Source organism: Loxodonta africana, chromosome 5, assembly GCF_030014295.1.
Source record: "Loxodonta africana isolate mLoxAfr1 chromosome 5, mLoxAfr1.hap2, whole genome shotgun sequence".
Lineage (NCBI taxonomy): Eukaryota > Metazoa > Chordata > Mammalia > Proboscidea > Elephantidae > Loxodonta > Loxodonta africana.
The window spans coordinates 117424053-117451738 of record NC_087346.1 but is presented as its reverse complement, the minus strand read 5'-3'; the positions used below and the strand labels follow the sequence as shown (position 1 = coordinate 117451738).

At 41.4% G+C, this 27686-nt stretch overlaps 1 protein-coding gene across 29 annotated transcripts in view; it reads right to left on the bottom strand.

The window, feature by feature from the left end:
* Positions 1-27686, bottom strand: part of RBM47 (RNA binding motif protein 47) — a 232163-nt gene that overhangs the window by 53777 nt on the left and 150700 nt on the right. For 23 of the 29 annotated variants that reach the window (XM_064285884.1, XM_064285893.1, XM_064285885.1 and 20 more), the window contains 4 exons: positions 9786-10939; positions 8794-9000; positions 5527-5735; positions 1272-1340 (listed from right to left, as the gene is read on the bottom strand). In XM_064285884.1, the coding sequence (XP_064141954.1) occupies positions 1272-1340; positions 5527-5735; positions 8794-9000; positions 9786-10939 (1639 nt within the window). Of the gene's footprint in view, positions 1-1271; positions 1341-5526; positions 5736-8793; positions 9001-9785; positions 10940-11691; positions 12187-27686 lie in introns of those variants that run through there. The other 6 variants (XM_064285890.1, XM_023549823.2, XM_064285910.1 and 3 more) reach the window with 5 other exon arrangements.

The following is a 27686-nucleotide window of genomic DNA, read 5'->3' as shown; positions in this document are numbered from 1 at the left end:
AGGAACAAGCACCTACTGAGACTCAGCAAGTAACAGTTGAGCAAATGAGTGACTCTGCCCTAAGCTATGTGTAGGTAATTTATAGCACACTTAAGATGCAATGAAGACCCGAAGAATCAATCAGGCAAAAACAAGTACTTTTTCAGCATCTCTCTACCATGGGCAAGGAGCTCTGGTGGCACACAGGTTAAGCACTTGGCTGCTAACTGAAAAGTTGGAGATTTGAACCTATCCTGCTGCTCTGAAAGACCTGGCAACCTGCTTCCATAAGGATTACAGCCTTGGAAACCCCATGGGACAGTTCTACTCTGTCACATAGGGTGGCTATGAGTCTGAATCTACTCGACGGCACCCAAGAACAATTACCACGGGCTGTAATTTATAAACATGCAGGTGGTTCATGGCTAAGCTGTATGGCAATCCCCACTGGACAGCTACTGCCCACCTGTACTCCTATTTTCCAACAAGTGTGAGTAATTTGCACCTCTGCTATTGGTCAGGGTGTCACAAGAAAGGACTGTGGAGTAAGAAATGCCTTCTCTTCACTCACTGGTGGGTTGGGTGTGGATATATGAATTTCCATGTACATACATTTACGTATTCCACGAATCTTTACTGAACACCTACTGTGGGCGAGGTACCCTTCAGTGGTCATGGACAAACACAAGACATGATCCTACCCACTTTCAGCTACCAGGATAACATCCTATCAAAGCTCCCTGCTTCTAATTTTAGTTACGCAGTATAGCATAAAAAAAACCAAACCAAATCAAACCCGCTGCCGTCAAGTCGATTCTGACTCACAGTGACCCAATAGGACAGAGTAGAACTGTCCCATAGAGTTTCCAAAGAGCACCTGGCGGATTCGAACTGCCGACCTCTTTGTTAGCAGCCGCAGTACTTAACCACTACACCACCTGAGTTTCCAGGGGGAGCTCTAATTCATGTTACCCACCAAATGATTTAAAGTGAGAGAGTAAATGAAACTCAAGTATGGCAGCCAGAATGGGAGGCTTTAATATGTATTTTCAGTCTCTTAACAGATAATTGTATTAATCATATGCCAAGTAAGAGCCCCGGTGGCACAGTAGTTAAGAGCTCGGTTGCTAACCAAAAGTTTGGCAGTTCAAATCACCAGGCGTCCCCTGGAAGCCCTATGGGGCAGTTCTACTCTGTCCTATAGGGTTGCTATGAGTCAGAATCAACCCAACGGCAACAAGTTTGGGTGTTTTTTTTGGGGGGGGTTTCTGTATCTACAGGACAAACTGTACCTTGATTATTCCTGTGAAGAGAGATGGGCTGGTAGAGATGTATGATCTGGAGGAGAAATGTGAAGAACTCTAAAGGAGACAAATGTGTCAAGTTTGAATGGTTTGTTTTTGTGTTTGCTTGCTTTGTTTTTGCCCAAATAAGTTTTCCTTAAAGCCCCTGGTGTTGTGGTAGGGATACTGGGCCTCAAACAAACTGCATTGTTACCTGATTTTTTTTTTCCCCCTAAACCCTTGTAATCTATGGAAGCAGGCCTAGGTGGGGTGCTCTGGCAGTACATTTCCTTCCGCTGAGAAGGCAGTGGCCGAAGGAACGGCCCGAGAGGAGAAGGCAGAGGTCTGCTGTATTTGCACGTAGCACCGAAGAGCATTTAGGGTTCTCCCCTGCCTGCCTAACTTCTCTGAGAAAATCATTTCAGAGTCCAGGGAGTGGGGTGACAGAAATCCCTTTCAGGGCAGTGAGAAGTACTGGGCTCAAATTCCACTCTGCCTGCCTGAAATCAACAGCTAGTCACCAAAGTCGTGGTTTCTCTTTTCTCTCCCTCTGATGTCCCTTTTATAGATGGCATTATTGTGATACAACGACAGAGTATAGATCAGGGTTTGTCAAAGTCAAGAGGCTTGCCTTCAATCCCAAGTCTGCTCCTGGCTAGCCATGTGGCTCTAGGCAACCTGGTCACCACCCTGAACCTTAGTTTTCTTATCTGTCAAATGAGAATACATGTGAAAGCACTTTTGTAAAGAGCCAAGTGCTTAACAACAGCACTAATACAGCCTCAGTGTCATCAAAAAGAGGAGTCATTTCTGTTTATGGTGACAGAAAATTTGGCAACAAATACTGGTGATGGTTTCATGACATAATTGATATAATTGGTGCCACTGAATTGCACACATGAACAACGTTAAACTGGCAAATATTGACTTTATTCGTTATAATAGTTAAAAAAAAAAGGATTGCTACTTGCAAAGAGGAAATTCAAGGTTAAAAAAAGAAAAGATAAAGACAAATGAAGTGGTGGTGGAAGGAGAAACATTTATTAATCCATTTGACATCTTTTATAAGATGCCAAATTTCAGGTGAGGAAATTGAAGCTATGGGTTAAAATGGGATTAGAGCTGGTCTGTGAATTTCAGTTCCACCTGCAATCCCTGATTTTTGTGAGCACTGAGGCTTATAAGTAACATTACTAACAGCTCCCTACCAACCACCTTACTGCCCCCGCCCCCGCCATTTGTTTCATGAAACCAGTTTTGGTTCTCACTTCTCATCCCTCTAATTTTGCTAAAGATTCCTTTTGTATCAGGCTGAGTAACCATGCCTTTGCCACAAGTAATATTCCCAGGCAGGGCCAGCACCTGCTAACAAACTCGAGAAACACAGAAATCAGGAAACCCAGATTGTAGTCCTGGCTGTATTCACCAGGTATGTCATCTTGGACAAAGCAGCACATCCTGGGACCTTGGGAGAAGGACTTCAGTTTTCCTATCTGTCAAAGAGGAATGAATGGTAATACTTGCTCTACCTGCACCACAGATTTGTTGTGAAGACTGAGAACACTTTGAGAAAGCTACCTGAAAAAGTGAGTAAGTCTACACCAGCAAACATCTCTTTATTGCTTGTAAACCCGTTACCGTCGATTTCGACTCATGGCAACCCCATGTGTGTCAGAGTAGAGCTGCTCCACAGGGTTTTCTTGGCTGTAATCTTTACAAAAGCAAATTGACAGGACTTTCTCCTGCAGTGCCATGGGGTGGGTTCGAACCACCAACCTTTAGGTTAGTAGCCTGAGCACAAACCATTTGCACCACCCGTGGACCCGTATTGCTTTGTAAAGGCTACATGAAATTTGGGATATAAAATAGCTGAACAGGAACACCTTGGAGCACCTGCAAGGATGGGGGAGGATGATCGAAGGTGCTACGCAGGTATGTTCTAGAGGCCATCCTGGGAGATCAGTGTCCAGTGGGGCTCCCACTCAGAAAGGTGTTCCACTTGTCAATTTGCAATGCTTAAGATGCTCCTTCTTCTGCTACAATTTGGCAAAGAATACAAGGGGGCAGAGGAGGCAGGGCTCAGAATAATGAGCTCGAGGGAGAGCACCCAGGCCACACACACTCAGAGAAGCCATTCTCAGGTTCAAAAGGAAGTAGCTTTAGGTGTTCTGCAGAATGTCCATGGAAATCAACTGACAGTGAATGGGCTTAGAGCAGATTCATAAGGACAAGACTCTGGACAAGGGCCCTGAATACCTAGTGCAGACTGAAATGAAACAGGAACCGTCTGGGACCCAGGAGATGATTATGGGGCCTGGAATTTAGACCTGAGCAGAACTGAAACCACACACCAAAGATAAAAGTTCACTCGTGTCTCAGTGAAGAGGAACTGGAAATTATTACCAGAATTCTACTAAGTATTGCTTATAAGTTAATGTAGGTATTCAAACTCTAGGCAGCAAGGAATAGCCTCATTTAGTTGTCATTTGATAGTGTAAGTCATTTATAACTTACTTCTTTTGTCTTAAGAATTCTTGATGACACACTGATAGAAGAATAAATTTCACCGGTTGAGTAATTTCTCTATAATGCGGTCTTCGGTGGGCGAAGGCAGATCAACAGCATCTGCTGCAGTGGTTCGCGAGCCTGCCCCTGTCTCAGAATCATTGTAAAACTATGATTCTAGCCTAGACCTATTGAACTGGAATCTTCAAGGGTTAGAGTCTAAGAATCTCTGTTTTTAAACATGTTCCCTAGATACTTTTTATCCAATTAGATAAGAGACCCTGGGCCTCAGTATTTGTAACTGGTTATTGATGTATTGTTTGTGATTCATTGCCTCACAGAAAATAAGTCTACCAGGAATTTCCCTTTGGATGAATGACACAGCATTTATATGTACTCCCTATGTACTATGGAAGACCTGGTAGTGTAGTGGTTAAGTGCTATGGCTGCTAACCCAAAGGTCGCCAGTTCAAATCCACCAGGCGCTCCTTGGAAACTCTATGCAGGAGTTCTTCTCTGTCCTGTACGGTCACTATGATTCGGAATCGACTCAATAGCAATCTGTCTGGGTTCAGTTTTTAAGTGCTGTATGTGAGGAAACCTGGCTCCAAGGAAGAAAGATGTGTCAGTATGCTTCATAAAGATTTATGGGGCAGTTCTACTCAGTCATATGGGGTCGCTAAGAGTCGAAATCAACTTGATGACAACAGGTTTGGTTTGAGTTTTATGTACTATGCACTGAAGGTATAAATAAATATAAGGGATAGCTTTGGGCCTAGAGGAGCTTAATTTTAACTAGGGAGATAGACTATAAGAGCAGTCATGTGCCAAGTAATAATATAGGCAATGAGAAGCACAGGAGAGAGGATTTCCCCAGGCTTAGGTGGATGATAAAGATTCTACAGATGAGATGAGACTGAAGAAACTGCAGATAAAGAACAGAATTTTATGAACAGAGGGGGGGAAGGAGCCTGGGATGTTAAGACTAATTTGGGAGGAGATAAGACAATAGTGGGAGATATGGCTTAAGAAAAGGATTAAGGGCAGATATTGAAAGTATTATATATCTGGACACACACTGATACAGACATCTTTCTCCATGTGTGTATATGTACATATACATGTGTAGATACATATGCATATGAAGGGCAGAGATGCTTTAAAAATATCCCAGGGGATCTGCAATTGGAATATGAAATATCTCCCTGGATTCTGTGTGTCGGTCCTTAACAACAACAACAAAAAAACCAAACCATTGCCGTCCAGTCAATTCCAACTCACGGCAACCCCATGTGCTACAGAGTAAAACTGCTCCATAGGCTTTTCTTGGCTGTGATCTTTATGGAGGCAGATTGCCAGGCCTTTCTTCCAAGGCACTGCTGGGTGGGTTCGAACTACCAACCTTTCAGTTAGTAGCTGAGCACAAACCATTTGCGCCACCCAGGTGCCTCTTACAATAAGAACAGGATCCAGTATCATTTAAAAAAAGGTACCTACGATATTATCACACTGAAAAAATTACAGGCTATTTTTGCATATTATTTCCCATCATTAATACAGCAACAGTATTAGAAAATTTCTCTTTTTCTGTCGTGACTTATATTAAAAAATTTTTCTGTCACCCACCCCATAGTTCCCCACCCCCTATAGTCCTTAGAGAGAGCTGGGCATACAGTGAATTCTCCGTGCTGAACAGTAAATGAATCCATGCTAAAGAGAGGCTTCACACCAATTACAAGGTCTGTAGCAAGAGCCTTACCTGGAAAGGTGGAGGCGTTGACACGGTGGGAATGATGGCAGCGGCGGCGGCGGCGGCAGCGGCAGCAGCAGCAGCACTGGCTGGGTCTGGCTGCACAGCAATGGGGCTGATCATGTGCTCCATCGTGTGGATTTTGCCATCTTCAATCATTTTAGGAGCTGTAGTGGCCTGAAACATGGGATACTGGGCCCCGATGGCAGGGATGGCCACTGCAAGAAACGCAAGAGGGAAAAAATCAGGTCAGACACAAAGGAAGGTCATCACTTCCTTGAAGATATTTTTAAAAACCAAGTTTAACAGTCATGAGTCTCTCCATGTTAACAAATGCTCTCAGTACAAGCCATGTAACGAGGTGCCACCCAACGGGAAGGGAGGGGAGGAAGCAGGGAACTCCCCATATCTGTCTCTCAAAAGGAACCCGCTGGGTATAGAGTCTTCCAATAGATCACCGTGGAGGGAGGCTCTAAAGTGAAGTTTCTGCAGTCTTTTCTACACCAACATTTTCTGCTATTTCTACAGAAAAATATTTTTGAATCTTACTCCTGGTGTTCTACAGTTCAAGAAAGGGCCTTCTAGACTCTGAGAAAATAAGCTCAGTATAAGGGGTGAGATGAGAGGCTTGAGCAGGGGCAGATTATCCAACAGGCAAGGTAAGCACATTGCTTACTTTGCTTACCAGATCATCTGTAGTGAGCAATTTAACATTTTTTCACCACATCAAAGGTTCTGCTTCTAGGATGGCTGGCACTTGTCTCTATTCCAACCCCATAGCACCTTGTTACAGAATTAAAGCCTCTTTTGAAATTTACAATCCCTGACGGGGATGGATTACCCATCAAACGAGGTAAGCATGGGCTTACTCGTGCTTGCTTACTCAATCTGTAGTGAACAATAATTGAGAGTCGATGTATCATACCCGTTGCCGCTGAGTCGATTCTGACTTATAGTGATCCTACAGGACAGAACAGCACTGCCACATAGGATTTCCAAGGCTGTAAATTTATTTATTTTTAAATATACAACTTAGTTTTATTGGTACGGCACCTGTTAGACACTTTGACAGATGTGTTATTTTATTACTCTACTTAAAGACTTGTTTTTCCCAATGGTGGAGCCAAGGCTATAAATCTTGGCAGAAGCAGACTGTTACACCTTTCTCCTATGGAACAGCTGGTGGATTCAGACCACCGATTTGTCGGTTAGCAGCCAAGCGCTTTAACCACTGCATCACCAAGGCTCCTTCAATGTACTGTAAAGAGAGATAAAAAGGAAGATACTAGCCCTGATTTGGGAGAATGCCATCTTGTGTGTGTGTGTGTTGAAAGGATAAGCAAGAATATGAAATATATACACAAAGAATTTTTTCAGTTATGTTTTTTCTCCAACTGTGGGTGTATTTAACTTAATAAAAACTAACTTGATCTAAGGTAAAGAAACAAATGACTGTAAGCTAAACAATGGTACAGCCATCCAACAGAAAATACCTAAAACCAAAACCAAATCTTTTATCTGTCTTCCCAACCACATCTTCCATTGGTCTTCCGCCAACAGATACTTCACTACTGCCTTGGTGCCTCTCCTAAAATACAAAGTTCTAATTTTCTGGATGAATCAGAAGGAGAGGCCAAGGGGATGGGATCCGGAGCGTTATCAATTTTAGCCACATGGGGGGTACTAAGTAACTCTAGATTGTTCTGGTTACCAGCCCATAGAAATTTCTCCTTCAGGCCCCAAGACACGACTTAATATGGCTAAAGGTTTTCCAGCAGTTCTTTTTCTCTAGTTAAACCTTAATCAATTGCAACTTGCCAACAGAGTTTTTCCCAGCAAGCAAAAGTGACAACTCCTGTATCCAGGCTCTATTTTACGGAATTATAGACAGATACAGAATCACTTTTACGTTGTTTACAGTGCCAGTGGCATTCATACAGAAATCCAGTCTAAGGAGTCATTTAATGGCGGAAAGAATTTCATAGGCAAAAATATTGTTACTGGATTACTTCAAAAGGAAGTTGTATTGGGAAAATGCCTTCTAGCCCTATGATGCCAAGGCAAACACAGGCTCCAAATGACAGGGTCTTTAACTCTTTTTTATCTAGCCAAAGGAGTGTACATTCCTCAACTAGAAGAAAATTAGGGTAGCTGAGGTTCGAAGCAAGGATTTGCTCAAAGAGCTCTGCAATCTACCTTCAGTGAAACCAGAAACAGGTTTGGTAGAGTATCACTCCAACTATCCACTGAGCAGATCTTCCATGTGTTTGGATGCATGTGTGGTGTGTGTTGACACTGAGTTTGTGCTACACTCACATGTGGAGTTAAATAAAATTCTTTGCAGTTTAGGATCTGACGACCTGACTCACATTAGGTGATCCAATGGACACTGATGATGTTGACAAACTGATTTGTGTGGCCTAGTGGTGGAAGCAACGTTCAAGGTTCCTGGCTTGGATTACTTGAGTGTTCCTATTCCCAATCCAGCAAGAAGAGGAAATAAACACTGGAAATTAGAATCCAGGGGATTAGCAGCTGCAACAGCTTTCACCGCTGCCTTGTTCCCAGATGTTCTTGTTTGCTAAGATGATGACAAGGGACAAATAGCGCTATTTGCTGTTGAAGGAGAATCTTCTACCTTCCCAACAATGCAAAATGGGCAACAGGCTATAGCCCCTGGTGTCTGATGGCCGGGTTAGAAATGGGCCTGAGTAAAGAAAAGACACGGAGCACTGATGGTGCAAATGGTTAACTGCTCAGCTGCTAAGGTTCGAACCCACCAGCGGGTCCATGGGAGAAAGACCTGATGAGCTGCTCCCATAAACATTACAGCCTAAAAAACACTGTGGGGAAGTTCTACTCAGTCATATGGGGTCACTATGAGTTAGAATGAACTCGACAGCACACAACAACAACAAAGGAAAAGAGTTTTTAGCTAACAGAAAAAACAGAGAGCCTTATAGTCTTCAATTTTCCCCCATCAGCTCTGCCTGCTCAGCCGTAGGTGGGAACAAGCCTAACAACTGGTGACAGACACCCATATGAAAAACCCATAACTGGAAAGTTTGATGTAAGCACGGTCAGAATTAGACCAACCCCAATAAAGTTCCAGACAAGACAGTCCAGGTGGCCGCTTTCATTTTCTAGCCTCTGGCTGCCTATGAGAAGAGGAACCCATGTGCCCAAGGAAGAGCCCAAAGAAGGCTTAGACTCACTGCAGAGAGAGGGCTGGGGTTCAGGCTGGATAGATGCATCCTCACTCTGGTTTATACTGACCTGCACCAGGTTTAATGGCAACGGGATTGACGGCAGAGAGTTCCAAATTTGGTACAAGCTCATATCCTTTTTCTTGCTGCTTTCCTTTCCCTTCATGATATCGGCTATAGATACCACGGCCGGCAGAATATCCCCCGAGGTAAGAACCCCTGGGCCCTGGGGCTCTGTTGCCAGCTGCACCTCGCCCTCGGCCTCTTATGCTGCCTGCTTATAATAACAACACAGAAAATGATGAGCGACCAACAGTGACAGTACAGGAGGCAGAGCTTAACCCAAGGCTCTTGGCATTTAGTGGTTTGCCTGATTCTAAGATGCAGGTGACTATACCTTTGTTCTTCAATAAGCTGGTAAAGATACATCTGCTTAGTGCAAATAGTGAAACTGCAGGGTGAGTAACCATCATTGTAACTGCAACCTCAGCAGAGAAAACATTCACAGACTACACAAAAGTTACATCTGGAAGGGGATCTGCTAATTTGCCTTCCTCATTTTATGCTCGAGGAAACATACCCACGGTGAAAGCGACTCCACTAAAGTCACAGGGCCAGAACTCAGCACCTAAGTATTTTGGTTTTCACCTAATGCTTTGTATCATTATATCTTAGTCGCTGATTTTCTTAAAAAAAAAAAAAAAAGTTATCCTCCACCCACGATATTTTAAAGACCTAATTTCACAAGCATGCTTTATCCAAAGTACTAAGAGATTAGCCGGCTAGCCCCAAATCCGGCAAGACAAAACAAAAAAAATGCAAGAAGAGCCTGCATACCCCCATGATTTTACCACTCAGCCCATAGAAAGGAATGACCTGTATCTCTCTCAATCCACCAAGGTGGAGGCCTTAAGTGACAGCAAAGAACGGAACCCAGAACCAAAACTCAAACGGAAGGAGGTTCACTGTCAGTTTAGTAAATTAAAGCCGGAACACCTCCGGGGCTGCCTGCTCAGTAGACCGAGCTTCTGGAGGCCTACCCGGGCGTAGAGCCCCACTAACCTTTCACGAAGTACTCCCTGTTGGGCCCGATGAGCGTGCTGTAGGGGTAGCCGTAGTAGGCCAGCGTGTAGGGGTCACAGGAGTACACGTAGCTGGGCTGCTGCGCCGCCGCCTCGGCCCCGCCGCCGCCCTTGGCCGCCTTCTGGTAGCGAGAGTACTGCTCCTTGTCCACAGGCTTGGCCAGGGTCACCTCGAGACAGGAGCCCTCCAGCTCGGTGCCGTTGAGGTTGTTCATGGCGTGCACGGCATCCTCGCGGCTGGTGAAGTGCACGAAGGCGTAGTCGCGGATCTTCTTGACGCGTTCCACGCAGCCCGGGTTGAACTGGCCAAAGCTCTTCTTGATGGTGTCCTCGGTGGTCTCGATCATGAGGTTGCGCACGTAGAGAATTTTCACCGTCTCCATCACATCCTCGTCCACGTCGATCTCAGGCTCGGCCCAGTCCACGGCGATCTGGTGGCCCCACAGCTGGATGCGGCCGGGCATGAGCTTGCGGCGCGCCATGGCAGCAGCTCGGTGGCTCTCGTACTCCACGAAGGCGAAGCCGCGATTCTTCATTTTGTCGGCCGCGCTGGCGTAGACGATCACATCGAGCACGCCCTCGGTGACCTTGGCGATCTCCTCCAGGATCTCCTCGCGCTTCTTCATCTTGGGGATGCCACCGATGAAGAGACGGCAGTTGTCGACGCTGCAGCACACACCGAGCAGGCGTCCCGGGCGGATCTCGTAGTTGTTGAGCTCGCGCACGGCGCGCTTGGCCTCATTCTTGTGGCAGTACATGACGAAGGCGTAGCCCCGGTTCTTGCCGTCGAAGTCCATCATGAGGCGCAGCTCGTAGATGCGGCCCACCGCCTCGAACACCGGCACCAGCTCGTCCTCGTACACGTCGCGCGGGATCTTGCCCACAAAGACCTCGCAGCCGCGCTGCGGGTGCGGCCCGTCCCAGCCGGGAGGCGGGCCTCCGTACTTGCGCTGCCCGTTCTCCTGCACCATGGTGTAGCCCGTGCGCTCCATCAGCGCCAGCAGCGCCGCCTCATTGGGCGCGCCGGCCACGCCCTCGGGCACCTTGGCCGAGGACATGGTGGAGTCGCTGCTCATGGCTGCGGTGGAATCCTCTGCAGTCATAATGTCAAAGGCATCCAGGGCTTGCGGAAACCTGCGGGAAGAAGGGAAGACATCGGTGAGTGTGAGATCTGCGCCAAAGTGATCCGGAACTCGACTGCTGGTGCTTTGTAAAAGTCGCAAGTCATGCTTATAATAAGCCATCAGGTGGTTGACATGAGAAATAAGAGACTTGCTCTGGAAATGCAGAAGCTCTAAGACAGTCAAGTTGCTTTACAGGAAAAACCAGAAGTGACTCGGAAAAAAAAAAAAAAATCAGAGTGAGCAAGTACTTCCGCTTGATCAGTACCCCCAACTGCTCTGAAAGCATAGAAAACCTGAAGATCTTGGGTTCTTGCAGCAAATGGTAACATCTTTGGCTTAATTCCTGCCCTGTAAGCTCAGGGTAATTTCCTTTTAATTATAGCATTTAGCCCGTTTATTTCTTGGGTGAATACACCCCTTTTCTTTTCTTAAGATAGTCTTTTTTCATTGGAGGAACAGAAATAGAAGAATGAATTTACAGTGAAAACTGTTAAGGAAAACGTTAAGGAGGTGTTATATAAGAACAATAAAATACAAAACATATACCGAGCTGTGTACCGAAGCTTTTAATAAAAAAGTTATGAAACATCTACTTGCCAAGAACTTAGCCTAGGAACTGTGGTAAGAGTGGTAAGTCTGATTTTTTACGATGTCCTTCAGGCAAAATTCTTGTTCTGAACAGTAAGATTATCACAGATTTGGAATCAGTACACAGAGAGCAAGATTCAGTTCAAAATGAGAGACTTGTGAAGCAACAGCTACCTGGTAAGCCTCAGGATAGCATTTATCTCATTTGATCTTCTTAACCTCTGTACAAGGTAAATGGTAGTATGTCCCACGGGGAAATAGGCTCAGAGAGGTTAAGTAAATTGTCCCTTTCACACAGCAAGTATCCATTCATACTAGGACTTGATTCCAAGCCTTCTGGCTCCAGAGTCCATTTCTTCTAAACTCTCTGTGACAGTGGAAATGTTTATCTGTGCTGCCTAATGCTGTCGTCACTAGCCACATGTGGCTACCAAATACTTGAAATGTGGTTAGAGAGATGGAGGAACTGAATTTTTAAAATTTTGTTTAATTTTAACTAACTGAAGTTTAAATATCTAGTGGTTACGGACTGGACAGTGCAGGTCTAAACCGTGCTGTCTTCACTCACATGGCACAGGGCTTGTGGCCATGATCCCAGATTATACAAAAGATTGGCAGTACGAGTTGCACACTATGCTTTTGGAATGAAAGGCTCTGACTGACCGTTTAAAAAAATGAAGTGTCATTCAGTTTTTAAACTATAAAAATAGCCAAGTAAATTTTATGGAAAATTAAAAAAAAAAAAAAGTAAAGAGGAAAAGAAATCATCCCTGATTCTGCCAACCAGTGATAACAACAATTAAACATCTTTTTTGCGAGGTTGGTTTTTTGAGGGCAGGGGGAAGGTGGAGCTTGGCTTTTGACAAATTCATATCCTGCTTTTATTTTGTTTTATAAGCATTCCTCCGTGTTCTTCGAACTCTTTGTATAAGCATCATTTTTAATGGCTGCATAAGATTTCATCATTTACCATGGAACCCAGGGCATCACCCATTTTTAAAAGCTTATAACAAGAACATTAAGGGAAAATTCAAGGATAGTTGAGTTTGAGTATCTAAAGAAAAACAATAGAACATTTATCTGTATGAAACCAAAAGGGCAACATCTGCCCCAAAGCAAAGATGAGAAGGCCGGAAAAAGAGACAAATGGAACCAGGGGAATCAGGGTGGTAATGGGGAGAGCGCTGACACGTTGCGGGGACTGCCACCAATGTGAGGGGATGATTTTTATATAAATTGTTTAATGGGAAACTAATTTGCTCTGTAAACCTTCACCTAAAGCACAGTAAATGTTAAAAAAAAAAAAAAAAAAAAACTGTAGTGACGAAAGAAATCTGAGATACTTGCCATTTGGCTAAAGCAATCCTTCTGGTTCATTTGCTTTCACGTAAAGAAGCAGTAGAGTTTTGCAGGTAAGCTTGTGGATTCTGGAGTCACACTGCATGGCTGTGTGTGAATCACAGCTCTAACACTACCTAGGTGTGTAACCTGGAGCAAGGAACTTAGCTGCTCCATACCTCTGTTTCCCTATCTGTAAAACGGGAGTGATAATGTTAGTATTAACCTCATTAAGCTGTTCAGAGGAGTAAGTGGGTTAATACACACAAAGCACTTTGAACTGTGTCTAGAACATTCTAAGTGCTCAAGAAATGTCCGTAATTATTATCTTCCAACCAAACTTCTGGTGAAAACTTTAGATGAATTCTTTCAATTTTAAAGTAATTTTTTAAGATAAACTTTCTCAGTTCTTTAAAAACACCTGTTTGATGTGGCTTCCTATTCTTACTTTTTATTGACTTTGCTCTTCAAATTCTTGAAAGCTGGTTTGAAAACACATCTAGTTAAAATGAATTTTTTTTTCTAGTATAAGTTTGAAAATGATACATTAGCTCCAATATCAGATTTGAACATGAAGTTCTTTCCCTCCTTCCAAATAGAAGAGAGAAGGATATATTCTTAAGAGAATCATTTGTACAGACAAATGTGTTTATACCTGTGACCTGCAAAGGAATTATCAGGTACATATATAAAATGCAAGGTCTCATGTGTTGTACTAAATAAAACATGAACCGACTAAAGTCTAACTGACTCTGTAGCTTACTGACTGCCCTGCTGAGATAGGTGGAGGTGACTCTGTTTTCCTTATTGTACTTTGAAACTACCATGTTATACGGAACAGTCTTAAAATGGTCAGACTGTGAGAGTCATTCGCATTTCCTACCCATTCATTTCATCAAAAATTCTGTTGGCTTTCAGTCTGAAATCTGCTGGTGTCAGTAACATAATCATCTCTTTAAAAAATTCAAAATAGTTATACTTATTTTTTACATTAATAGGCCAAGAAAAGCCTCCCTCCCCGATCCCCACCTTTTCATCATGTGGAAAAAATGAGCCATACTATTGGCCCTGTTTCCCTTTTTCCTTTGGCTACTAGGAAGTTTCCTTTTGAATTTTTCACTCTAACTTTAGTAAATGTATAGGACATTGCATCACACTTTCATTTTCATCTAATTTTGGCTATAGTTTCATTTTTTACTCTTTTTTCTATGTTCTCAATGCTGTGGATTTAGGCATTTATATTGTTCATCTTATTTTCTATGTGGTCTTGCAAGCCATCTCCATAGTTTTTCAGCTAAGACAGGAATAAATGCACACATACATATATACATACACGCACATACATAAATCTAATTTGCACCAGGCAAGCATTCAAGAATGTTAAGGTAAGTTAACCGTCTTTTACATAACTACAAACACTGGCTTAAAAACAAGTGACGCGGCTTAAGTGATGCAAAACGGACAAAAATAAGGTTCAGTAAAATCAAAATTTCAATAGAGGCCATTAAAAATGCTACATTGGATTTACACGTTCAAGAAAATCTTGTAGTTTATAAACTCCACTCTCCTTATCCCTCTGTCTGATATCCCATAGTTAAATAAATTATAGGGTGTACTGGTAAATGAATTCTTGAGGCCAAAGGCTTAGATACATTAACAGATAAATGATCTCTTTAAAGAAGGGAACCACACAGCTGATGGAGTCCCTGAGTAGTGCAAATGGTTAACACTGAGCTGCTAACAGAAAAGCTGGAGGCTTGAGTTCACTCAGCCGCGCCTCAGAAGGAAGTCCTGATGATCTGGTCCTGAAAAATCACCCACTGAAAACCCAGTGGAGCACAGTTTTATTTGGACACATGGGGTTACTATGAGTTGGGATTGGCTCAGCAGCAACTGGTTTCTGGTTTGGAGTACTTGGGTGGTGCGAACAGTTAATGCATTCAGCTGCTAACTGAAAGGCTGAAGGTTTGAATGCACTCTGAGGTGCCTTGCAAGAAAGGCCTGGCAATTCTTGGTTTAAACTCAATGGCAACTTTTTTTTTTTAAAGACAGGAAATATGACTCTTGCAGAGATGTAGGAGAATGTTTAACTTCAATTATACACGCAACCAGGGGTTGGCAAACTACAGCCTAGCCCATTGGCCCAACAGAAACCGTTATCTGTTTTTCTAAATAAAGTTCTATTGAAACAACCATATCCAATTTTTTTTTTTTTTTTAACATGTGATCTGTGGCTGGTTTTGTACTACAATAGCAGAGTTGAGTAGTTGAGATGGACTGGGTGGCCTACAAATAGATAAAATACTTACTATCTGGCCCTGTACAGAAAAAGTTTGCTGACCACTGGTCTAGAAAATGTGCAGAGAATATCATGGAGGCTAAATAACACAGATTTCTATTGCTGACTTTAACAGTCAGTTTTCCTGTGTTTACTATGCTGAGCAAGTTCAGGACCAAATTTTAGGACCTTAATTTCTGGACCAAATTCTAAATTCTGAGATATATTAAAGATACATGCCGCTTTCCTCATTCTAAGATGCTTTCCATTTAACTTCCATAGTCAAGTTTATGAGACCTGGAAGAAGGGCTGTCTATCTAAAAGTTGCTGGCTGAGCTCCTAAAACATACATGTAAGCAATAATTTCTTAGGATTTCAAAGGAGACACAGAAGGGTTTGTCTTCATTCATTCAGCAAATATTTTATTGATCACTGTTATGGATTGAATTGTGTCCCCCAAAAATGTGTGTTAACTTGGCTAGCCCATGATTCCCAGTATTGTGATTGTACACCATTTTGTCATCTGATGTGATTTTCCTATGCAAATCCTGCCTCTGTGATGTTGATGAGGTGGGATTATCGGCAGTTATGTTAATGAGGCAGGACTCAATCTACAAGATTGTGTTTTAAGTCAATCTCTTTTGAGATGTAAAAGAGAGAATCAAACAAAGAGACATGGGGACCTCATACCACCAAGAAACAAGAGCCAGAAGAGCTCGTCCTTTGGACCTGGGGTCCCAGTGCTGAGAAGCTCCTCGACCAGGGAAAATTGATGACAAGGACCTTCTCCCGGAGTTGACAAAGAGAGATAGCCTTGCTGTGGAGTTGGCACCCTAACTTCTAGCCTCCTAGAATGTGAGAGAATAAATTTCTCTTTGTTAAAGCCATCCACTTGTGGTATTTCTATTATAGCAGCACTAGAAAACTAAAACAATCATCTACTATGGACAAGGCACACTGCTAGCTACTGACGGTCCTTGTCCTCATGGAGCTTATCTCTGGGCTATGTGAACAAAAATAAAGAATTATACTTCAGATACTAAACCATTAAGAATTAATTTTTTTTTTTATTCATACTCAGGAGTTCTGGTAGTACAACAACATACTCAATGGTCAGAGACTGCCTCAAAAGGGTTGTACGTCAGTATTATGAACACTTCCTTTCTAATAAGTAAGGAATCCTGGAAGGAGCCCTGATGACGCAATGGTTAAGCATTCGGCTGCCAACCAAGAGGTCAGCGGTTGGACTCCATCAGCCTCTCTCCAGAAGATAACAACTAGTGATCTGCTCTTGCAAAGATTACAGCCTAGGAGACCCTATGGGGCAGTTCTACTCAGCTTCATGGAGTCACTATGAGTCCAGCTTGACTTCTATGGCACCTAACAAGAAGGCCATAGTTCCCCAAGTAAAAAGCCAAGCTGCCACCAGCACTGTGCTTTTAAAAATTAGCTTAGAATACCCAATTTACAAAGGCGAGTGTGTGTTTGTGCGTATGGGGGGTGGGGGGGAGCGGCACGGGGCGGCACGGGGCGGGGGGGCGGACTGTCTAAAATAAACACGTTGCTGTCCTGTCGATTCCGACTCATAGCGACCCGATAGGACAGGGCAGAACTGCCCCATAGGATTTCCAAGGAGCGGCTGGTGGATTCGAACTGTCAACCTTTTGTTTGACAGCCAAACTCTTAACCACTGTGCCACGAGGGCTCCAAAAATCTGTTACCATCCAGTCGATTCCAACTAGTGAGAAATACTGTGTTCAGTGACAAGATTCTACTTGGGGTGGAGGTGTGGAACAATAACTTGTGGAAATAAACAATAAGTAGACTTCAAAAAGTGAATGTCTGTCAGTGTAAAAATTAAAAAATTCTGGGTAAATAGTACAGGATCATGCAATTCTGGAAACCCTGGTGGTGTAGTGGTTAAGAGTTCGGCTGCTAACCAAAAGATTGGCAGTTTGAATCCACCAGCTGCTCCTTGGAAACCCTATGGGGTAGTTCTAATTTGTCCAACAGGGTTGCTTTGAGTCAGAATCAACTCGATGGCAATAGGTTGGTTTGGTTTTTTATGCAATTCCATCTATTCAACATATGACAGTTTTTAAATGGATTGGGAAGTCTGATTTTAGGCCACATAGCATGTTGAATAAATGCATAGTTTTTCTGGGGTCAGAGAGATATAGGTCCAAATCTTGGTCTTCTGCTTACTAGCTGTGTGACTTCGGGAAAAGCCATTTAACCTCTTTAAGTCTTAATACTGTCACCTTTAAAAAGGTGAAAATAAAAGCTAAAATTTCTTGAGTGCCTTCTTATGTGCTAGGCCCTGTGCTAAATTCTTTACATGTATTAGCTCATTCCAGTCCTCATAATATCTGTATGAGCTATTATCAGATCCTCCATCTTATAGATAAGGAAACTGAGGCACAGAGATTAAGTAGATTCCCAGTTAATGAACATTGGAGCTTGCATTCGAACCCTGACAGTCTGGCTCAGAGTCCATACCATAAACCAAAACCAAACTGACTCATAGTGACCCTGTAGGACAAAGGAGAACTGTCCCATAGGGTTTTCTAGGGTGTAATCTTTAAGGAAGCACATAAAGAGAGAAAGCCACATCTTTCTCTCGTGGGGTGCCTGGTGAGTTTGAACCACCGACCTTTCAGTTAGCAGCTGAGCACTTACCTGTAGCTGTTCCTAAATAATTCTTATCATAGGGTTATGAGGATTAAAAGAACTGATACATGTAAAGCTCCTGGTGCAGAACCTAGCACTAAATGCTCAAGAACTGGTAGCCTAAGAAATTTGAACATCAGTTAAGAATCTTACAGGAAAAAGGCCAGAAGTCATCTCAGCCTACTTTAAACCAGTCAGTAGAAGAAGCTTGGGAGTTCTGGTGTAGACCGGCGTACCAGAATCTCCTAGATTCCATTCATCGCAAGTAAGCTGTCTGGCAGTGGGACTCACTACTGGTGATGTGGTTTGGGCAACCTAGTACAAGCCTGTTTCTCACCTAACCCTTGCCCACAGCAAATATGCAGAGGCTCTTTCAGAAAAGAGCCTGAAGAGACTTGCTGCATTGGGTGCAAAAGGTCCCTTGACTCATGTAGACACCAAATCCCCCGAGGCAGGACCCTCCCACACAGCCACACACACGCATACGCACACACACTTTAGTCTTCGTGCTAACGTAAACATGGCTGTGTTTGACAATACATTTGAACCGAATCACTTATATCAAAGTTTGGCATTTAAGACTAGCAGAGAAAAATATACTTCCAAATAAAGCATTCTGAACTATCAGCTAGAATTTTTGTTTTCTTTGTTTAAGTTTGAGTTTGAGCTTATTAGGTTAAAAAACATTTCAGGGTTAGTTTAGATTTAAAGCGAAAATCATCAATGATTTGCATTCCCTTTTTAGTACTGGAAACACCGGTTGCGTAGTGATTAAATGCTATGGCTGCTAACCACAAGGTTGGCAGTTCGAATCTACTAGGTGCTTCTCGGAAACTCAGTGGGGCAGTTCTACCCTGTTCTTTGGTTCAGAGTAACTTTCATTAGGATTTTAACTTTGAACAGGGCCGTTTTAAAGGGCAAGGGATACCACTATACTGGTAAATATTTCCAATGTTTACCAACCAGCCTTTACCTAGGATCAAAAACAGGGCATGAGTTAAGAATTATTCAAATTGCCAGCTAACTTTTAATTCACAGCTCTCGGTGTGTGTGTATGTGTGTGTTGGAAATGAATATACAACTTGGAATTCTTGGAAGAGTTTTATTTGCTGATCAACTGACAAAATGTAATTTGAAGATATATTCAGCAGGAAGCAGTGTCTTCCATACTTGTTAAAAATCTTGTTGCCTTTGGGATGATATAGAACTAGAACTCCCCACAGGGTTTCCAAGGCTGTAATCTTTATGGAAGTAGACTGCCACAGCTTTCACCCTGCAGAGCAGCTGGTGGGTTTGAAGGACCAACCTTTTGGTTAGCAGCCGAGCTCTTAACCACTGTGCCACCAGGGCTCCTTATTGTCTTCCATACTACCCAGTGCCGTCGAGTCGATTCCGACTCTTGGCGATCCTACAGGGCAAAGTAGAACTGCCCCATAGAGTTTCCAAGGAGCACCTGGCAGATTTGAACCGCTGACCCTTTGGTTAGCAGCCATAGCACTTAACCACTATGCCACCAGGGTTTCCTCTTCCATACTAACTGGAACTTAATCCAGTGGAAAATTTTAGGATGTGTTTATCCAAGAGCTGTCTCTGCAGTTAGATTTCTAGTTTGGTGTTCCTTATTGATACCATAAAATTTCTGTGACTTCTTAAGTGTGACCTAGCACATACAATGTATGGCTATAATAAAATACATACAATGCTGGTTAAGAGCAAGAACTTTGGAGTCAAAGAAATCTGAGTTCAAATCATGACTGAGCCATTTACTAGCTATACTATATCAGCCAAATTACCTCAGCTCCATTTCCACATCTGTAAGATGGGTCTAGTCATAGCACCTAACTGAGAAGATTGGTTCCAGGGTTAAATGACATAATGTACAAAAGCACTTGACAATGTTTGGCACATATTATTTAAAAAAGAAAACCTAATTATCAATTTTTTTTTAAAGTATTCAAGCTTTAGAAAGGTATTTATCATAGAAGTTTAGAATAACCTTATGGTTTACAACAAAATAATTTTATGAAGGCAGACATTCCCACATCAGAAAAAGACTCAAAGATCATCTTCTGGAAAAAGTTTCCAAGGTTTGGCCTTACCCTAAGTATATCTTACCACCCTGTGCCAAGTCACCACCACCTACTGAACAGCAGAAAGAATACCCCACCAGCAGGCAGACCTCTGGTTTTTAGGGCACTTCTGTTACCTCAGATTCTGCAAGTGTAAAAGGAGATCCATTAAAAATGAAGCATTTTGCTGTGAGTTTCCATAGCTGTTGACTGTATACCACAAAAGAGGTAAAGACACCGGGCAAAAGGGGTAGAGTAGGGGGATTTTCCGTGAGTGTCTGGCAGCACACAAGTACCTCCTCCACTGACAGAGGCGGGTGGCGGCACATGAGGTGCATTAGCCAGAAATTGGATCTGGGTCTCCTGCCCCCATAAAGGGGCCTTAACTAGAACACCACCACCACCACCGCCAAACCCGCTGCCTTTCTCAATTTGGACTCATGGTGATCCCGTGGGTGTCAGAAATAGCTACCATTTTCTGAGCACTTACTATGTACACAAGGCATCTTATGTAAGTTCTCTGAATTTTTTTTGATATCCCTCTGAGGAGAGGTTAAAAATGTGGGCTCTAGAGCAGGGGTTGGCAGACCATAGCTGGTGGACCATATTCAGCCCTGTTGCTGTTTTGTTTTTTAATAATTTTTATTGTGCTTTAAGTGAAAGTGTACAAATCAAGTCAGTCTGTCACATATAAGCTTATATACACCTTACTCCATACTCCCACTTACTCTCCCCCTAATGAGTCAGCCCGCTCCCTCCTTCCAGTCTCTCCTTTCGTGAAGATTTTGCCAGTTTCTAACCCTCTCTACCCTCCCATCTCCCCTCCAGACAGGAGATGCCAACACAGTCTCAAGTGTCCACCTGATACAAGTAGGTCACTCTTCATCACCTGTTGCTGTTTTTATAAAGTTTTTTTGGAACATAGCCACACCTATTTGTTTACTTATTGTTTATGGCTGCTTTTGTGCTACAATGGCAGCATTGAATAGTTGTCACAGAGATTGTATGGCCTGCAAAACCTGAAATATCTACTATTTGGCCTTTTCTAGAAAAAGTTTGCCAACCCCTGGTCTACAGTCAGACTGCCAAGGTTCAAGTCCCAGCTCTTCAAATGTGTAGCTATATGACTTTGGTAAGAACTTTAATTCTTAGTTCCTCATTATCCTTGGCTACAAAATGGGGATGGTGGCAACAATAATCACTATCTCAAAACAGTACTGTATGGAAAATGAGATAATATATGCCAAATTCTGAGAATAAAACCAAGCATATAATAAGGTTTCCATAAATGTTAGCTATTATTGCCCCTTTTCAAAGATGAGGAGCTTGAGGTAGGAACTTGCCAAGGTCATACAATTCAAACTCCATTCCATCTGATGACAAATCTCAAGCTTTCTCTACCAGGATGCTGTCTTTCTTCGCTACTTTCTTACTTCTAGCCAGCTTAGCTATAGCCAGTACTGCTAGAATAAAACCACTGATCAGGGAGAAATGACATTGGCTGAAATAGTTGAAGGAAACTCAAGCATAGACCCACACTGGAGTTATTGGGAAACTAGCCCTTTTTACCATAGCCCATCACCTGATCTCACCACCCTCTCCCAAACTTTTAGAGAGTTCTGCAAACTGTTTCATACCATGGTGCTGGCCCCCTTTAAAGTAGTTAACATGTTTCAATTTTATTTTTACTTAAAAATCTATTAAATAAAATTATTTGATGGACATGTTTAAGGAAGAATATTCACATAATTCAAATGTTTAATTCACAGCGGTGGTGGTGGTGTGGCGGGTGCTGTTGAGTCGATTCCAACTCATAGTGACCCCGTGTGACAGAGTAGAGCTGTCCCATAGGGTTTTCCTGGCTGTAACCTTTACGGAAGCAGATCGCCAGGTCCTTCTCCCTATGTAAATGAGAATATGAAACTATGACAAGGCAGTATAAATGCTGGTGACACACCCAGGCTCTGGAGCCAGACTTCCTGGCTTCTGTCCTGACTCCATAACTTTGAAACAAGTACCATCGCACAAGATGCTTAATCTCCCTGAGCCCCAGTTTCACCATTTATAAAATGGTGATAGTATAATATAACTCACAGTATTATGAGAGTTAAATGAGATAATACACATAAAGAACTTAGAAAAGTACCTGGCTACAGTAAATGCTCAAATCCCTTTATTATTATTATGTCAGTTGGTCAAAACAGTATACATTTTTCAAGGACCTTCTCTTGTAAAGAATTATACAGTTGTAGTTTATAATCACAAATTATCTGACATAAAATTAGTAAAATTAAAAAAATTACAATTTAAAGAACCTGAAGGAATTTACTGCTAAATTTTTGTGAATGAACTGGAAGGGAACTTATATAGCTATTTCTTTCAATTTTTATATGGGAAAATGCTGTAACACACTGTCCATATGAAATGCATGGTTATAATGCATCTTTAAAACTAATGATTACACAGAAAGCAAACACTATGTTTGGCTTTATATTTGTCCAATTGTTACAGTCATTTTATAACTACTTAGTATTCATGCAAGGAGCCTGGTGGCACAAAGGCTAAGCACTGGGTTGCTAATTGAAAGCCTGGCAGTTCAAAACCACCTAGCGACTCCATAGCAGAAAGACCTGGCTATCTGCCTGCATTAAGATTACAGCCAAGGAAACTCTACGGGACAGTTCTATTCTGTCACATAGGGTTGCTACAAGTCAAAAGAGACTTGATCGGCACCTAACTACTACAGTATTCATGTAATGATGCTTTATGCCTACAGGTTAAATATAGTGGGTAGTTAAAATTGTCTATTAACTATGAGATGTTAAAATTACAGGTGCAAATATAATTAAGAAACGTGGACATAGTATTCTCAGAAAAACATTATCTGCCAGCATTTGAATATATGAATTGGTGTTTGATGGATGATTTTTATTACAAAAAATATTCTTTAATCTGCAAAGGGGCTTACAATAAAATCCCTTTAGATCTGAAGTTCCCTGAGTCATTAGAATGTGATTCGAGTTATTGAAAAACTGATCTATATATACCTTCCCTATGTATCTATACATGCCTGCATTATTATGCAAAAATATTAGTCCCATTTTCTTGATGGAGAAACTGAGAATAAGAGTGATCATGTGCTTAGCTCAAAGTCATAATTATATAATGATAAATTTGGGATTATAATTTAAGGATGCCTTATATTTGTAGGGATAATTTCTAGTTTAACTTCTGTTTGGTAAAAGAGTCTGTTTATATACAAAAGAAAACCCAGACAGTCCAATCTGGTGGAGATTCAGATATATATGGCTTTTGAGAAACTAAAATTTATATTTCATTTGTTTTAGTTTCTTTGAATTCATGCCAAAACAGAAGACTTAGCAAGTGAACTTTCCCAAATATAAGCTTATATTTTATATAATATTATAAAGAAAATATTGAAGTTGTCAAGGATTTCATTTTTCTTGGATCCACAATCCACACCTACAGAAGCAGCAGTCAAGAAATGAAACGATGTATTGGACTGGGCAAATCTACTGCAAAAGACCTCTTTAAAGAGTTAAGCCAGGATACTGAGATTTCGTCTCGCTTACTTTGGACATGTTATCAGGAGCGACCAGTCCCAGTACAAGCACATCATGCTTGGTGAAGTAGAGGGTCTGCAAAAAAGAGGAAAACCCTCAACAAGATAGATTGACATAGTGGCTGCAACAATGGGCTCAAACACAGCAACAACTGTGAGGATGATGCAGGACTGGGCGGTGTTTCATTCTGTTGCGCATGGAGTCACTATGAGTCAGAACAACTCGATGGCGCTAACAATAAAAACAACAATAAAGCTTATGCAGACTTTATGATGGTATATAAATGTAATTCTTTTCTCCCCAATTTCAAACTTTTAGTAGTTTGTAAGTAGTAGGTATGTAGTAACTATATAGAATATTACTATATCATATTATACATCATTTCATGCTTTTTAGTATCACCTTCTGGCAGTATGTCAAACAGTAGAGTACAAGAGTATCATAGGTCTCTTGGTAAAAAAAAGCGACAAATTGCCTGTCCTGAAATAAAGGCTCTGAAATAGAGTCACATAGTCAAACATTAGCTTCAGTTTTAGGTGTGACCTTCTCATTATATTTGGTTAACATTAGTCATTTCTGTTGCAACTATGAAATAGTATCTGCCACCACAAGAAAACCAGATCCTGTTTAATGTGGTGTCGTTGTCTTTCATTGACCAGTATCTCAAGGCAATACTTACAGTGAAATAGGATTTGGGCAGGAATACATTCAACACTGAATAAACCATGGTTTACTTTAAGTTGAATGTGGGGGTATTTTTGAAGCTAAAAATATTTTCAAACACCAGAACAATATTTTATGACCATAATGACTCTAATAGGCTCTTTTTGAGGAAAAAAACTAGGAAGGAAGCAAACTTTATAAAACACCAAACCCTGTTGCCATCAAGTCGATTCTGACTCATAGAGACCCTTTAGGATACAGTAGTACTAACTGCCCATAGGGTTTCCAAGGAGTGGCTGGTGGATTCAAACTGCCACCTTTTTAGTTAACAGCTGAGCCCTTAACCACTGTTCTACCAGGGCTTTTATGACAATAATTGCTCTAATAGGCTCTTTGTGAGAAAAAAACTAAAAAAGAAGTGAGCTTTATAGTGGGAGACAAAGTATGCATTCAAGTGCAACTTTAAAACTAACGCAGAGAAAATGCATATTCTTTCTATTCATTAAATGTTTAAATGGCGTTCTTCCTTCATCTAGCTTTCTAATTTTGTTTTTCTGCTAGTGACATTTGGAATTCCTTGAGGGGGCAGTGTGTTTTTGCATATAGTGAGAAATGAGAATAACAGCTTAATGAACAGATCTTTCTACTAAAGGAGTCCCTGGGTGGTGCAGTTTATGCTACAGTACTAACCTAAGGGGTTGGCGATTCAGACCCAGCCAGTGGCACTTTGGAAGAAAGGCCTGACGATTGGCTTCTGAAAGGTCACGGCCTTGAAAACCCTATGAAGCAGTTCTACTCTGTATATATGGGTTCACCGTGAGTCAGGATCAACCCAACCACAACTAACGACGACAGTAAGGTTAACAAACCCTAATACCAAGTACTTTAGCTCTTTACTATAAAAACTTAGAAAAGAAAGGAAGAACCATGAGTTCATTGGTATGAGAAGGAACTTGGGTCACCCTGTGATAGGTATTTGTGAATACTGTGGTATATTTTATCAACTTTATTTGTTTTTCAGTCTTTTCAAAGGACTTGATTAGAAAAGAGATCTTCTGAGAGAGGTCCCTTAACAACAGAAAAAGTAAAATGCACTGTCTATGATGAAGTGATTTGAGATATTTTTAGGATATTTTCACTTCCTCCTACGCTGTTTCAAATGTATTAGAAAAATTAAAGCATTAATATAATTTATTCCCTTACCTCAGTATTATAATTGGAACTTTTCAAAGGCAAGAACTGTAGTTTTATTTGGCATCCCCAGTGTCTAGCACCAAAGGAAAGAATGTTTGAATAAAAGAATAAACGAATGGAAGAATCAATGAATGAACACTATCTTCCATATGAAACATGACAGGACAAAGCTACAAAACAAGTTTTATTATCACACATAAAAACAAAACAAGTTTTATTATCACAGATAGTTACCACCAAATTGCTTTGGACATTTTCTCCAATTATCTATTTATGTTTTATCCCTTTTTTAGTTTATTTTTTTCTTGAAACTGGAATCATACCAATTATCGTCTGAGGGTATGTCTGAGGGTGTGACCAAAAGCAGCCATTAAAGAATGGATAGGCCACCTTTGGTACAGGGAGCTGGCATTTCTAACACACACCTCGGGCATTAGAGAAGTCAAGGGGAAATACCACGCCAACAATTGATGGGCTGTATTCAGAGCCAATGTTAAATTCCCTTGCCAAAGCAGGCACTGGTCAGACAACTCTAGAACTTCCGTGTCTTTTGTTTTTCTTTAACATCAAAACTCAACCATTTCATCCCATGGAAGTTTGTCAAACGTAAATGTGAAGACTTTTGTTTCTCTTATTTTCTCTTGTGTTTTATTTTTGCCTTCCTACTTGGAATACCTAACATAATAATAATAGACCAGTATTCTTAGCTTCTTCCATGCCATCTCAGGAATTAGGTAGACATTTTATGCCTCAAGGAAATAGGCATATAAATGGAGCCTGACCACGAAGAGTGTTTTCAAATGCTCTTTTATTTGAAGGTATTTTAAGGGGCTGGGTATTACAGTGATTAAACTAACACACTGTGGCTGGACTGAGTTCAGATCTCACTAAGCCATGTGCCTTCTGACAGATGACTTAAATCTCCTGAGCCTCAGTTCCCTCAACTGGAAAATAGGAATAATAAAAATAACTATGGTATTGCTATAACATAGATGCACCTTGAAAACAACATGCTGAGTGAAGTAAGTCATTCACAAAAGGACAAACATCGTATGATCTCACTTCCATGAAACAGACAAATGTATGCAGACCAACTGCTAACCAAAAGGTTGGCAGTTGGAACCCACCAGATGCCCCATGGGAGAAAGATGGCAGTCTGCTTCCATAAAGATTACAGCCTTGGAAACCCTGTAGGGCTATGGGGTCAACATGAGTTGGAATAGACAGCAATAGGTTGTTCTTTTTAATACACCCCGTAGCCTATTTGTGGCTACCAGGTGTGAGACAGAAATGGGGAGTCACTGCTTTGGGGACAGTGTGTTTCTGTTAATGGTTGTAGAATAATTTAGAAAAGGATAGCAGTAATAGTTGCAAGATATGGTGACTATAATCCACATCACTGAATTGTATGTTTAAAAACTGTTGAAGTGGCCAATGTGTTGTTCTATATATTCTTGCTGCAATTAAAAGAAAAAAAATTTTTTTTTAAGGAAAAAACAACAACAAAAAAAGAACTATGCCATTTTGCGTATTCTCTCTTCTGTTTCCTGGTTTGCCTGGCTAGATTTTATGGATCTTTTCCAAGAACCGTCTTTGGTTTCATTGATTTTCTCTATTGACTTCCTGTTTTATGTCACTGATTTCTACTGTAATTTTTAAAATTTTTTTCTTCCGCTTACTTTAGTTTTAATTTGCTCCTCTTTCTCTCTAGTTTCCTGTGGTGGAAGTTTAGATTACTGATTTTGGATCTTTCTTGTCTAATACATTCATTCAGTGCTATAAATTTCCCTGTAAAGCACTGTTTTTATGGCATCTCACAAACCACAGAGCTGTACAGTACAGAGTGAACACTAATGTAAGCTGAGCTTTAATTAATAATAATAAAATACTGGTTCATCAACTGTGACAAATGTCCACCCTAATACAAGATGTTAATAACAGGGGTAACTCTGCGTGTGCGGGGGCGGCAGGGGGAGTGCTACTTTCTGCTCAATTTTTCTGTAAACCTAAAACAGCTCTAAAAAATAATATCTACTTAAAAAAAAATACGTCACAAGGGTGTTATGAGCATTAAATGATATATAAGTATGTAGACTACCTAGAATGGGCTAAAAACCTAGAATGGGCTAGCACATAGTAAATGCTCATATTAGCTAGCTATTAAGATAACTGTTCATTAACTTTATCTGCTAATTTAAAGGTGAATTCTCTATATACCTAATTTTAAATGTGGGAAGATGATTATCTGATTTTAAATGCAGAAAATGGACCAATGAACATGGATGCATTTGCTTTCTGTGGCTACTTGTGAGACTGAGGAAGGTACAGGACCTGGGATCGAGTTCTCTTCTCCCTAGTACTTTGCTGCTCCTG